Source organism: Mus caroli, chromosome 16 (assembly GCF_900094665.2).
Source record: "Mus caroli chromosome 16, CAROLI_EIJ_v1.1, whole genome shotgun sequence".
In the NCBI taxonomy this organism is placed as follows: Eukaryota; Metazoa; Chordata; class Mammalia; order Rodentia; family Muridae; genus Mus; species Mus caroli.
Window position 1 is genome coordinate 11,043,950 of NC_034585.1, and position 12,786 is coordinate 11,056,735.

Below are 12,786 nucleotides of genomic sequence, written 5' to 3' on the forward strand. Positions count from 1 at the left end.
TTTTCTTTTCTTTTCTTTTTTTCAAGATAGGGTTTCTCTGTGTAGCCCTGGCTGTCCTGGCACTCACTTTGTAGACCAGGCTGGCCTCGAAATCAGAAATCCACCTGTCTCTGCCTCCCAAGTGCTGGGACTAATGGCATGCACAACCACTTCCCAGCTTAGCTATATTTCAAAATCAATCCTTAGAGGCACTTATAATAAAACAATATTGAAGGAAAGCACACAGATCTGTTCACCTACTAAAGCAAGGACAGATTTGGAGCATTTATTTTATAGGATGCCATGGTTCCAGGAGACTAAGTTTCTGTGAACTTTTCACCTCGGGACTGCATCCAAGCTTTTGGGCCTGTCATGCAAGTCACTACTGGAGTGGGTGTGGCATTATATAGAACCCCCCTCTTAGTAGAGAGCACCACACTCAAAGGAATGCCTCCAAAGTGTCATGACAGACTTGATGGCCTAGAGACATGGGTAGCTGAATGAGACAGAAGCACTAAAACTATGAATACATAAATATAAGTTTACTACAGCCATTAGAAGAAAACATGGAAAATTACTGTCTTCTCTCCATGTGTGTGCCTCTGTGTGAGTGTGTGTATGCGCGCATGTGTGTAGTTTTGTTGTTTTAATCAAGAACTAAGTTTTCATCATTCTACATGAAGAAAGATGGTAAAGACAGCAGTCACCAATCACAATTAACTTTTGAAGAATGAATTCATACTTGTTTGTGCCATGTATTTTTCCATGCCTTTAATTCCAGAACTCAGGAGGCAAAAGGCAGCAACATGGTTCACATTCTGGATTTTAGGTCAGCTGGGCTACATAGTGAGATCCTGTATTAGATAAGGACTCAAAATTGAAGAATTTAGAACACTTGCTAAATGTTTTTCATATGGAGAGTAAAATAATGATTGCTTTTAACATGTGTCACAGTGGAGAAACTTCTTTCAAACAGCCAGAAGAAAGAACTAAAAGGCAAATCAGGTTCAATAAAGGTAAGATTCTTATAATGAATTACTCTTTTTGGTCTTACCTACCCCAAACAAAATAAACATGAGTAAAAATTTACTGCACCAAATGGAGTTATGTAAATCAAATATAAATGCAGTTCTTTTGTTTTAGTACGTCTTTTCTAATACTCTGAAAAGTCAGAATTAATTATTTATAAGCACTTTTAACTATGAAAACATACTGCCAAAATGTTGCATATTTGATTTTGATGCTCATATATGTACAGCCTTTATTTAAATAAGAAAAAAAACCTGGCAGGGGACCCCAGTAGTCACATTGTAGCAAATTGGACTTTTGGCAAAGCTGATTTTCTTTTAGTTTTTATGGCAAAGGATTCTACTTTGTACTGTATATGAGTATATAGTTCAAAGTCATTAAACTGTAATTATATCACAAGTAAAGAGTAATATTCAATTACTTCTTTTACTTTTTTTTTTTTTTGTGTTTTTGTTTTTTGAAGTGGTTGGTTGGGATTGACATTGGCTTTGTTGGCATTTCAGGCATGTACCTTTCCTGTACCTTTAGAACTTTTCCCTTTAGTTTTTCTTAAATAGATCAGGGTATGATAAAACATGGTTTAACTTGATGTAAAGCACAATTTCTAGAAAAAATGTGGACACAACAAGGGAAGTTTAGATGGCATTATTCTGAATTTCAAAATATTAACTGCACATCCACTGAGTCTGAATAGTTCCTGTAACAGTGGAAGGGACACTCTGCAGAGTTCATATTTTCATCAATTGTCATCACAGTATCTTTTAATAATACCTAACTTACTATTGGTAACCAGACTGGGTAATGAATCCAAATGAAATTCTTCCCTTAAGCTGTGTTGCCTGTGCCCTGGACTACTCGCTGCCTGATCCTACTTGCCCTTTGTGTGTGTGTGTGTGTGTGTGTGTGTGTATGTGTGTGTGTCTTGGAGGTGAGCTGGTGCAGAGTCAATGTCACAAACTCTGGGAGCAGGGGAGAAATGCTTCAGCAAGCTCATCTGAACACTGCTGCAAGCTCCTTTAATACCCTCTACCCATGACTCATTGGTCCCAAGAAAGCATCTCTTCTAAACAGCAGTTCCTAATTAGCTGACATTGTCTGCATCAGCAATCCTTGGCCTTTCAGGCAGTCCTCAATTAGGTCCTCCTGCAGGAGATGCTTTTGCGGTTGTGTGGCCCCTGGCATTTACATAGAGGTGGCTTCGCCATTCCAGCAACATTTCTACCCTCTGGTTTTTAGATTTTGACAGCCTAGTGGGAGCTGAGGTGCCATTGCCTTCACACTGTTGATCCCTTCTCAGAGGATTCCCAGTATACTGGATTGTGCCTTTCTTAGTTTGTTATGTCTTCCTGGATCTTACCTGCCATAGACTACCAGCTCTCAAAGAGATATCACTCTGGAGGCATGCCATACAAGGGGGAGATAAGGAACAGCCTACATGATAGTCTCATGGATCTCTTCCAGTCATGCTTTGATCACTTCCTTAGGGTGGGGGGGGGGTTGCAATCAGGATTTTTGAGAGCCATCAGCACCAGGAAGGTAGTCTTATTTATGAAATGCTGCCAGGAGATATGCTATGAGAAACACTTAAACAAAATAATTATTAGTATGACAATTCCTCCCATCATAGCATAAATGCTATCAATGAGGTGTCAAACAGCCTTTTAATATTGTCCCACTTTTTCCAAAAATCTGGCATCTAGGTAGAGCACAGATATCCTGGTCACATTGAGGCTGGGTAAGTTCTCCATTAGCAGCACAGAATAGTCAAGGAATTTGTCTGACCAGCTACCTTCAAGATATTGAGCCAGCTGTTGTTGGGCTTCAGTGGCATTATGCACCTGGTAATGGGTTAGGTAGATTGAGTGAAACCTGGGGTTACATGCCAATAGAGACATGTCCCTAACAAGGGCCAACTCTTCTACCAGTAAGTCAATCTGTTGTAAAGTGTGGATGGCTTGTTAAAGATGTTGATTTAGTACCTCCTGTGCCTGTAGTGCCTCAGCTGACTTACAGACTACAGCATTGATAGTCTGTCAAAGTGGCTGTCTGAGTCAAGGCAACAGTAGCTGTTGTTGCCCTGGCATTGCCTACAGTGATGGCCACAGTGATGGCAGATGTAATACCAAAAATTCTTTTCATAGTGTAAGGGTTATGAGTCTGGGCCATCAGAGTGATGGCACGAAAGTGGGTGGTATTGACCATTAGCATCCAAAAGGTGGCTGGTTCCCTCATTAGCCATTGTTGAATACCCCATCCAACAGGCAGTCAGGAGATATTTCTCATTAAATCAGTTAAGGCTATCTCTGACAATTGAGGTATTGGTGACCAGAAAGAAAAAGGGAGACAGACACAGACAGACACAACCTGGCTGCTGATGGTCACATTCATGGGGGTTGCCCCAGTCCACATTTTCACCAACCAGTTTAAGTGGAAATACGTCCCATTAAAGAGACAGCCATGTTTAGGAGAGTAAGGGGGCATAAAACAAGACAGTTAGAGGGGCCACATAAATTCCAATTGCTCATAATGGGGTCATATCAGAATCTAATGGGATCCCTGTTAGCACAGGAGGTAATATTGCAAGTATCATGTGAGGTAATCCTCCACATACCAAGTGTGAGTATAGTTGACAATATTGGGTAGTCCCCAGAGAATTTTACACCTAGTGCAGGCTGGCAGTACTCCCAAGAGATAGAAAGTCCCAAAAAGTGAGCATTTGAGGGACCCTTGGACAATGAAGCAGGGTAACGAAGCAGGGGTGGACATAATATGCTTGGGGGATCCTCTGGGGATTTGTAATTTGTAAGGGAACACGAAGTTCCATGCCTAACATGGTGCCATAGGTTAGATTACCATGAAAGGTCCCCATGGTCATATTGCATAGCTGGATACAAGGGCCAATGGAGGAGACATTTGTGGTAAAGCAGAAAATATCCTCCGTAGACCAGGTGCCTTCTAATTGTCTTGTAGTAGTGATTAAGTCCATGAAGGGCAAACTCAAATTCACATTGGAAGAGAAAAGAACAGGGTAGGCTGGGGAATTAACTGCCACAGGCAAAAGAATGGGGGCAGAGGGCACCAAAGCCCAGAGCTCATAAGCCCCCCCCCTTAGGCTGAAGAAAAATTAATAGATACAGTATGTACATTATGTCTCTCAGTCCTGATCTTCTGGCTCCTTCATTGCCCCTGGTCTTGTGGCTGGTAAGCATGTCAAAACTAGAGTTAAGGTTATATTCAAGGTTAATCCTAGCCTAATTTTCAACCAAGTTATGATATGTAGACCTCCAATTAAGAAACACAATGGGGACCTATTCAATAGAGTACATGAAGTCCTAGCCAGAGCAATTAGACAACAAAAGGAGATCCAGGGGATAAAAATTGGAAAGGAAGAAGTAAAAATATTACTATTTGCAGATGTTATGATAGTATATATGAGTGACCCTAAAAATTCCACCAGAGAACTCCTAAATATGATGAACAGCTTCAGTGCTATGGATATAAAATTAACTCAAACAAATTAGTGACCTTTCTCTACACAAAGGATAATAAACAGGCTGAGAAAGAAATTAGGGAAGCAACCCCCTTCACAATAGTCACAAATAATATAAGACACCTTGGTGTGACTCTAACTAAGGAAGTGAAAGATCTGTATGATAAGAGTTTCAAGCCTCTGAAGAAAGAAATTGAAGAAGATCTCAGAAGATGGAAAGGTCTCCCATGCTCATGGATTGGCAGGAATAATATGGTAAAAATAGCCATATTGCTGAAAGCAATCTACAGATTCAATGTAATCCCCATCAAAATTCCAACTCAATTCTTCACTGAGTTAGAAAGGGCAATTTGCAAATTCATCTGGAATAACAAAAAACCTAGGATAGCAAAATTATTCTCAACAATAAAAGAACCTCTGGTGGAATCACCATGCCTGACCTCAAGCTATACTACAGAGCAATTGCGATAAAAACGTCATGGTACTGGTACAGTGACAGGCAGGTAGATCAATGGAATAGAATTGAAGAGCCAGAAATGAACCCACACATCTATGGTCACTTGATCTTTGACAAAGGAGCTAAAACCATACAGTGGAAAAAAGACAGCATTTTCAACAAATGGTGCTGGCTCAACTAGCAGTTATCATGTAGAAGAATGCAAATTAATTCATTCCTATGTCCTTGTACACAGCTCAAGTCTAAGTTGATCAAGGAACTCCACATAAAACCAGAGATGCTGAAACTTATAGAGGAAAATGTGGGGAAAAGCCTCGAAGATATGGGCACAGGGGAAAAATTCCTGAACAGAATAGCAATGGCTTGTGCTGTAAGATGGAGAATCGACAAATGGGACCTCATAAAATTGCAAAGCTTCTGTAAGGCAAAAGATACCGTCAATAAGACATGAAGGCCACCAACAGATTGGGACAGGATCTGTCTTAGTCAGGGTTTCTATTCCTGCACAAACATCATGACCAAGAAACAAGTTGGGGAGGAAAGGGTTTATTCGGCTTACACTTGCATGCTGCTGTTCATCACCAAAGGAAGTCAGGACTGGAACTCAANCAGGTCAGNNAGCAGGAGCTGATGCAGAGGCCATGGAGGGATGTTCTTTACTGGCTTGCCTCNCCTGGCTTGCTCAGCCTGCTCTCTTATAGAACCAAGACTACCAGCCCAGAGATGGTCCCACCCACAAGGTGGGACCCCTTGATTACTAATTGAGAAAATGCCTTACAGCTGGATCTCATGGAGGCATTTCCTCAACTGAAGCTCCTTTCTCTGTGGTAACTCCAGCTGTGTCAAGTTGACACAAAACTAGCCAGTACAGGATCTTTACCAATCCTAAATCTGATAGGGGACTAATATTCAATATATATAAAGAACTCAAGAAGCTGGACTCTAGAAAATCAAATAACCCTTTTAAAAATGGGGTACAGAGCTAAACAAAGAATTTTCAACTGAGGAGTACCGAATGACTGAGAAGCACCTGAAAAAAATGTTCAACATCGTTAATCATCAGGGAAATGCAATCAAAACAACCCTGAGATTCCACCTCACACCAGTCAGAATGGCTAAGAGCAAAAATTCAGGTGACAGCAGATGCTGGTGAGGATGTGGAGAAAGACGAACACTCCTCCACTGTTGGTGGGACTGCAAGCTTGTACTCCACTCTGGAAATCAGTCTGGAGGTTCTCAGAAAATTGGACATAGTACTACCAGAAGATCCAGCAATTACTTCCTGGGCATATACCCAGAAGATGTGCCAATGTGTAATAAGGACACGTACTCCACTATGTTCATAGCAGCCTTATTTATAATAGCCAGAAGCTGGAAAGAACCCAGATGTCCCTCAACAGAATAATGGATACCGGAAATTTGATACATTTACACAATGGAGTACTACTCAGCTATTAAAAACAATGAATTTATGAAATTCTTAGGCAAATGGATGGATTTGGAGGATCATCCTGAGTGAGGTAACCCAATCAGAAAAGAACACACATGTGCACTCACTGATAAGTGGATATTAGCCCAGAAATTTAGAATATCCAAGATACAATTTGCAAAACACATGAAACTCAAGAAGAAGGAAAACCAAAGTGTGGATACTTTGTTCCTTCTTAGAATGGGGAACAAAATACCCATGGGAGCTGTTACAGAGACAAAGTTCAGAGTAGAGCCTGAAGTAAGGACCATCCAGAGACTGCTCCCCTTGGGGATCTATCCCACAAACAACCACCAAACTTAGACACTAGGCAGATGCCAACAAGAGCCTGCTGACAGGAGCCTGATATAGCTGTTTCCTGTGAGGCTCTGCCAGTGCCTGGCAAATACAGAAATGGATGTTCACAGTCATTTATTGGACAGAGCACAAAGTCCCCAATGAAGGAGCCAGAGAAAGTACCCAGGGAGCTGAAGGAGTCTGAAGCCCCATAGGAGGAACATCAATATGAACTAATCAGTACCTCCAGAGCTCCTTGGAACTATAGCACCAATCAAAGAAAACACATGGTGGAACTTGTGGCTCTAGCTGTATTTGTAGCAGAGGATTGCCTACTTGGTCATCAATGGGAGGAGCGGCCCTTGGTCCTATGAAGGCTCTACGTCCCAGTATAGGGGAATGCCAGGACCAGGAATGGGAGTGGGAGGGGTGGGGAGTAAGGGGAGGGAGGAGGGAATAGGGGATTTTCGGAGAAGAAACTAGGAAAGGGGATAACATTTGAAATGTAAATAAAGAAAATATCTTAAAAAAAAAAACCACAGTGGGGTTGAGCACTGCCTTAAGATTATAGTATTTGTAATAGGACTAGAGGTGCATTGTCTATTGCTCCAGTACTTGTTCAAAATAAGGGGAATCTGGGCCAGAATAGTTTGCAGCTTTTCTGATTAGTGCCAAGTCTGCCAGAGGAGTGGGATTCCAGGATCTAGTCCTTGCATCAGGGCCAAGATTGACAGGGAAAGCCTCAATATACACCCGAGGAGAATGGGACCCCCAGGAAAGAGGCAGTCCAGCACAAGGGACAGGCATTGCAGAAGCAACCACCGCAGGAGTGCCTGATGGAAGGCAAAGTCCCCCTAAATCATGCCAGGGTTAAGCCGGTGGTACCTCTGATGGTGTGGGAGCAGAAGGGCTAGTGAGTGAGGGACCTGGGACAGCAGGGCTAGAGGATGGCTTGGAGCCTAGTGGCCAGAGGGCTAGAGCAGAGGCACCCTCATTTTCATCCTCATTGCCATCCTCATTGCTAAAATCAACCTGTTTGCCTGGAGAAAGTGGGACAGGGTCAGTAATGAAAAGGTAACTATTAGCCTGATCCTGGCAGTGTTTATTGTGGGAAGCCACCACATCTTCTGGGGAAGAATTCTTAAGAATGGCAATGACTGCAAGGAAGATGGGGACAAAGAACAAGGGAAGGGTAATCCTAGACTGTACCTTGTACTTTCCAGCAAGGAAGAGAACATGCATTCAGAGGTCAGGGTCCCACATGTTATTCAGCAATATCCAGGGGGCCAAAATAGCAGCCTCCTACCAAAATTGGTCTGGTTAGTGGCTGAGTCTTAACCTTGAGACCACCTGTAACCAGAAGGGTTTCAGAGCCCTAATATGGGGTTCCTTGATGGTGGAGGGGAGGGACCCCATGATGACAAGTGCAAAGAAAACAAACATGAACAGATATGACAAATATGACAGAGGAGGTGACAAGGCTAAGCAGGGGACTCCTTCAGGTGTATCTCAAAGACCCTGTGCCTACAGTGTCTCTGGGATGGAAAAGGCATTTGGGAGTCGATCCCTGGTACCACTACCTGAGAGAACAGCCCCTATGATAGGTACAGGGATGAATGCAGACCAAAAGTGAAAATGAGCAGACAAAGACAAAGAAGACAGAAAAAGATGGCTACCACATGCTTATCTAGACAAATACAAAGAAGAAAAAAAAATGGCCACCACAATCTCACTGTAGCAAGCTCACCCAAAGACAAAGAACAATGAGAAGATGGTCACCTCATGTTCACCCTTGAACTGAACTGTGAGCAAAAGTCACGGAACAAACAGACAGAAAAGACGAAGAAGATAGAAATGAGGTCCATGTGCTCACCTTCTTGGGACCTATAACAGAAAACTCTAAGAGGCCACTCACCGAAGAAGCAACTGAAGGGGGCACAGAGCAGATCAGGTCAAACCATGAGCACGGTCCTTGCAGCAACAGGCAAAATTGAGCCCCCAGAAAGGAGGTTCACAAGCAGCCACAAAACTGTAGTTCACAGATGCAGCCTGTGCTGAGGACTACTCCTTGCCTTACCCTACGTGCCCTTGGGGGTTGGAGGTGAGGTGGTGCAGAGTCAATGACACAGACTCCAGGAGTAGGTGAGGAACAAGAAGCACATTGCAGTAAGCTCATCATAACATTGCTACATGCTCATCTGAACACTGCTGCAAGTTTCTTTAATACCCTCTACCCATGCCCCATTGGTCCCAAGAAAGCACCTCTTCTAAACAGCAGTTCCTGATTGGCTGGCATTGTCTGCATCTGCAATTCTTGGTCTCTTAAGCAGTCTTCATTTAGGTCCTTCTGCCAGAGATGCCTTTGCAGCTGCACTGGACTCTGGCATTAGCATAGAGGTGGCCCAGCCATTCCTGCTACAAAGCTGTAAGATGCAAAGTGTCAGGAGTGTGATAAAAACGCTAACTTTCTTATATGACATTACTATGAATTTTGTTGCTTTGCATTTATGATGATGATGAGGACTGACTGAAGCCTCCCTTGCCATAAGCATAGGTTTATCCCTGAGCTATAGTTCCAACCCATTTGTTAGTAGGACATAAACCCTTCTTGAGTCATGGAGAATACTGAGAAGGTACACTGAGTTTTTCTTGAAACCAGACAAAACAGGAATCATTTTCATTTATGAAAAAACAAACCACTGTTGTACAGTGGAAACTTGAGTGAACTTACAATTTATTTATGTAAACATGTAACTTGATTGCATGTCAGAGAGTGGTCCATGGAATGTGCTATTCCATCCCACTGCTGCTTCTCTGTTGCTCTTTCCTTGCTGAGATACAGCTCAGGGTACGTAACTACCAAGGGAGGAATCTTTCCCATAATTCTTTCCATGAGAGATAATGGACACTGTCATGAGCGTGTTTTAAGCTGCATGTAAGATTGGAAACAGATGGAACTAAGAGGATGAGTAGATTCAGTACATTAGTCTCTTTAGCTTTTTGTAAAGGTTTTGATCCCTGCTCTGTTTCTGTTTACTATGTTTTAACATGATGCAAAGGACAGTTGCCTTACATCCACCTTCCTATGCTACAGATTTGCACTCTAAACTGAGCAATTTGAACTACAAAGCTGAACAAACTTCTTTTTTTTCCTAAAAGAAACAAAGATTATACAGTCTTAGATCTTTTTCTCCTCCGCCCTCTTCTTTCTTCCTCATCCTCCTTCTCTTCTCTCCTTCCTCCCTCCTCCTTCTTCCTCCCTCCTCCTTCTTCCTCCCTCCTCCTTCTTCCTCCCTCCTCCTTCTTCCTCCTCTTCCCCCTCTTCCTCCTCCTCCTCCTCCTCCTCCTCTTCTTCTTCTTCTTCTTCTTCTTCTTCTTCTTCTTCTTCTTCTTCTTCTTCTTCTTCTTCTTCTTCTTCTTCTTCTTCTTCTTCTTCTTCTTCTTCTTCTTCTTCTTCTTCTTCTTCATCGTTTCTTCTTCTTCCGTATGTGATAATTTCTCTCTGTTAAGGACTCACCTTCCTCTGCTGCCTTCCAAGTGTTGGGATTAAAGATGAGTACCACAATAGCCAATCTAGAATTCTCTTTAGTACTATTGGCCCAGAGTTAATTAACAAATACAAGAACCAATTTTGTTACACAAATTGTGATCCTGTTTCAGTTATGTTGCTACTCTCTCTGTCTGAGAGTGCTTAGTTAGTATCACCACAGTTGTTTATGGGAGTTTAGTTTTAGACATCAATGCTTGATAGATCGCTCTCTGATTTTAAAAATAGAGAAAATGGAAGAACTCTCCATTAATTAATTGGCTACATTTGCTCTAGAATAGTTTCCAGATTTGTCTCAAAGGAATTGACACTAACAATGAGTCTGATAATTTTGATATATTTTTAGAGTTGTAATAAAACACATTTTGTCTTTATTTTTAGAAGTGCACTATAGTAATGATCCAAAACCTTTCTGCAGGTAAGATTTAATAGATTTAACAATATATTAACATTAGGGAAATTTAAAGATAAGAAACTAATTCTTGTTGGGTGTGTTCTGAGATAGATATTATTTTATATACTTAATAGTTGTTGTGTAGTACAGTACACACAGTGTTATGGAATATGATTTTAGACTGAAAACTTGCTTTATATAAACATGAGTTATATACTCAACCATCGTTTCCCAAGTACTAACTCTTTGCTTTGGAAAAGGAGCCTTCTAGTGTTGTTTACAGTCATTGATGCCAAACTGACTCTTCTTACATATTCATACACATTTTTAATTAATATTTTAAATGTATTTATTTACATACCAAATGTTAACCCCTTTCCTGGTTTCCCCTCTGCAAACCCCCTATCCGATTCCTCCCCCACCATTACCCTGCTTCTATGAGAGTGCTCCCCCACCCACCTACCTACTCCAACCTCACTAGCATTTCTCTACACTGGGACACCAGACCTTCACAGGACCAGGGCCTCCCCTCCCATTGATGTCAGATAAGACACCTTCAGCTTTAGACCTTTCCCTAATTCCTCTATTGGGGGTCCTTGTGCTTAGTCTGATGTTTGGTTGTGAGCCTCTGCATCTGTAGTGGTCAGGATCTGGCAGAATCTCCCAGGAGTCAGCTGTATCAGGGTCCTGTCAGCAAGCACTTCTTGGAATCTGCAATAGTATCTGGGTTTGGTGTCTGCAGGTAGGATGAATCCCCAGGTGGGGCAGTCTCTGGTTGGCCTTTCCTTCAGACTCTGCTCCACTTTTTGTCCCTGTATTTCCTCTTTTTCCTTTTATTGGATATTTTCTTTATCCAATGTTTCTTTCTTTGCAGTGTTTCTTTATTTACATTTCCAGATCTCCCTCCCCCCTCAATTCCCTTCCTCTATGAGGGTGCTCCCCTACCCACCCAACCACTCCTGCCTTCCTGCCCTGGCATTCCCCTACACTGGGGCATTGAACCCTCTCAGGCCCAAGGGTTGCTCCTCTCACTGATGTCCAACAAGGTCATCCTCTGCCACATATATGGCCAGAGCCATGAGTCCCTCCATGTGTACTCTTTGGTTGGTGGACCAGTCCCCAGGAGCTCCAGGAGATCTAGCCAGCTGACACTGTTGCTCCCACCCCATGGGGCTGCAAACCCCCTCAGTTCCTTCAGTTCCTTCTTCAACTCCTCCATTGGGGACCCCACTCTCAGTCCAATGGTTGGCTGCAAGCATTCACTTATGTACTTGTTAGGCTCTGACAGAGACTCTCAGGAGACAGCTATATCAGGCTTCCAGCAGCAAGCACTTCCCAGCATTCACAATAGTGTCCAGGTTTGGTGGCTGATTATAGGATGGATCCCCAGGTGGGGAAGTCTCTGGATGACCTTTCCTTCATTCTTTGCTCCACACTTTGTCTCTGTATCTCCTCCTGTGAGCATTTTGTGCCCCCTTCTAAGAAGCACTGAAGCATCCACACTTTGGTCTTTGTTCTTCTTGAGCTTCATGTGGTCTGTGAATTGTATCTTGGATATTCTGAACTTTTGGGCTAATATCCACTTATCAGTGAATACATATCCTGTGTGTTCTTTTGTGACTGGATTACCTCACTCAGGATGATGTTTTCAAGTTCCATCCATTTGCCTGTTGCGGTAAATCTCCAACCCAAATAATGCCCTGGCATTCCCCCTGTACTGGGGCATATGATCTTCGCAATACCAAGGGCCTCTCCTCCCACTGATGGCCGACTAGGCCATCCTCTGCTACATATGCAACTAGAGACACAGCCCTGGGGGGTAGTGGTTAATTCATATTGTTTTTCCTCCTATAGGGTTGCAGACCCCTTCAGCTCTTTGGGTACTTTCTCTAGCTCCTCCATTGGGGGCTCTGTGTTCCATCCAATAGATGACTGGGATCATCCACTTCTGTATTTGCCAGGCATTGGCATAGCCTCACAAGAGAGAGCTATGTCAGGGTCCTGTCAGCAAAATCTTTCTGGCATATGCAATAGTGTCTGGGTTTGGTGGTTGCATATGGGAGGGATCCCCAGGTAGGGCAGTCTCTGGATGGTCTTTCCTTCAGGCTCTGCTCCAAACTTTGTA

The 12,786-nt window shown here is 42.8% G+C and overlaps 1 protein-coding gene across 1 annotated transcript in view; it reads left to right on the top strand.

Annotated features, from left to right (window-relative positions):
• LOC110312009 (putative ankyrin repeat domain-containing protein 26-like protein) overlaps positions 1 to 12,786 on the top strand; it is an 82,191-nt gene that overhangs the window by 28,359 nt on the left and 41,046 nt on the right. The window contains exons 7-8 of the mRNA XM_021185572.1: positions 934 to 995; positions 10,649 to 10,685. Coding sequence (XP_021041231.1) covers positions 934 to 995; positions 10,649 to 10,685 — 99 coding nt within the window. The remainder of the gene's footprint in view (positions 1 to 933; positions 996 to 10,648; positions 10,686 to 12,786) is intronic.